The sequence below is a fragment of the Mastomys coucha genome, unplaced genomic scaffold (genome assembly GCF_008632895.1).
Source record: "Mastomys coucha isolate ucsf_1 unplaced genomic scaffold, UCSF_Mcou_1 pScaffold14, whole genome shotgun sequence".
Taxonomy (NCBI): domain Eukaryota; kingdom Metazoa; phylum Chordata; class Mammalia; order Rodentia; family Muridae; genus Mastomys; species Mastomys coucha.
Genome location: NW_022196896.1, coordinates 72,052,709 through 72,054,671, shown reverse-complemented (window position 1 = coordinate 72,054,671; position 1,963 = coordinate 72,052,709). Strand labels below are relative to the sequence as shown.

General features: G+C 49.7%; 1 protein-coding gene across 1 annotated transcript in view; it reads right to left on the bottom strand.

Annotated features, from left to right (window-relative positions):
* Nucleotides 1-1,446, bottom strand: part of Ercc5 (ERCC excision repair 5, endonuclease) — a 44,110-nt gene extending 42,664 nt beyond the window's left edge. The window contains exon 1 of the mRNA XM_031368976.1: nucleotides 522-1,446. Coding sequence (XP_031224836.1) covers nucleotides 522-609 — 88 coding nt within the window. The 5' untranslated portion in view covers nucleotides 610-1,446. The remainder of the gene's footprint in view (nucleotides 1-521) is intronic.
* Between the last annotated feature and the right edge of the window lie 517 nt (nucleotides 1,447-1,963).

Sequence of the window (1,963 nt, the reverse complement as noted above, 5' to 3'; positions counted from 1 at the left end):
ACGGGCGGTGGCACAGACAAACGAAAACCAAACTTCAAAACTGGTATCACATTTTCAAAATGGGAGAAAAACAAAACGCCAGTGACACGAAACTAAAAATCCACACACCCGTCACAAAAGCCGTGGGAAACCAATTCACTATACGCCATACTAACTTTCTTATTCCAACAAACAAAAGATAATTATTCAAAAAAGGAGGGGGGGTATGGAACTCTCTTCCTTTTTTTCCCCCTACGCTGACCTTTCACACAGAATAACTTCGCGGATTTACAGTACCGCAGAGCCTGACCCTAAACCACATTTCATCACTTGAATCTCCCTATTCTCCACGACAACTCTGCAGCCACTCTGCTGTGAGAACCAAAACACAGGGGACACAACAACGGGCCCGAAGAAGGAGAGCAGGCTTGCAAGCTGGACTGGCAAACACCCAGGCAACTCCCCGGCCCCGGCTCCCGGGCGACGCCTCGTCACCGAGCAGGCGCTCCTCCAGTGCTCCGGAGCCACGGAGCACTGGATACCCACGGCCAGCACCTTGCCCTCCAGCGCCTCGGGGCTGACCCGGTGGCCAGAGCACTCCAGCAGCTTCCACAGCCCCTGCACTCCCATGGCGCGGGCGCTAGAAGCCGGACAGACTCGCACGGCCTTGGTTTCCCGTTAGGATGAAGGAGGTGTCCGGCACACGCACGCAGCGTCCCACAACTCACGCCGAGCCCGCCGCGCTCTCTACCCCGCGAGCCCTGCAGTCACCAGGGCTTGAAAGAGAAACACGGCGCTGACGCACTTCCGGAGCGGACCTGGCCTCCGGAAAGAACGGGCGGAATTTAAACACGGTAGGAGGAGCGGAAAAGTTCCAGCCCAAAGGTTGGCTATGCCTAACTGGGGAGCAGCACCGGGTGACATAGCGCCACACTTTCCTCCCGTCCTGATGGATTTCTCCCGCCGACCACACAAACTGACACCTCTTGGCTTCCTAGTGAATGCGAGGGTTGGGATTCCCGCGTTGACGTTTGAGGTCCGAATCCCACGCCAGAGCACTCCGGAAGCCAGTCTGAGTGGCGATTCGATTGTGAATAGATGCCTCTGTTCGACTGGCTGTAAGCACGTTGGCTTTCTTAGTGGAGTGAGGTCTCCTTTGTGCATTTTCACTGTCAGTCTCTCCCCATAGCCTTCCTAGCTTTGCCGATCTGGTGCCCAGTATTGGGTTCGACGAGAAAAGAACAGAAAGATGAGTATCTAGACTTCTGCTAAGGCAAGTTGTTCACACAGCATGCAGTAACTAGGTGGACCTACAAGGCTGCGCTTAACTTTGTGTTTCCTCCAGCATCTGAAACTTTGAGTTGTCCACAGTTGTGAGAAGTGACTTGGGACAGAGTCGAGCCAGGAAAAGACATGGTATGCTCATACTAAATCGAATGCAAGCAGCCATTTGCCTTAAGATCGAGTTAGCTCTGTGGAGATTCCCTGTCACCAGAATTTCTTCTCTACCACCTGTAAGCAGTACAAAAGAACAATCTTTTACCGAGCAGAGTTCATATGTGCAAAGCACTTAGCATACAACTGTTTGATTTTGATGTACAGTATTGTAATTACATTCAAACCCAGTAAAAAGATTGATAGGAAATAATAGATAGCCAGACGTAGTATCATAAATATCTGGGACATAGGCAGGGGTATCACAAGTTCAAGAGTCACATGGCCTTGTCTAAGGAAAAAAAAGGGAGGGATAGAAGTAGATAATTTCTGAAAAAAAAAATCATTTACAGCATAAGTCTATCAGAAATCAAGTTTTGTCTATGTCCAAACAGAAGGTTTACAGTAGCCGTGTTTACCTGTCTTAGTGCCAGCTTGTTTTCCACTGGGTAGAAGTCTCACAGTGCTTTTAGCATTTCCTCAGTGTGTACGATTATGGAGGTTTGCGTTTTAGTACAATCGTATTTTACTGAAGGCAATTTAATTGCCT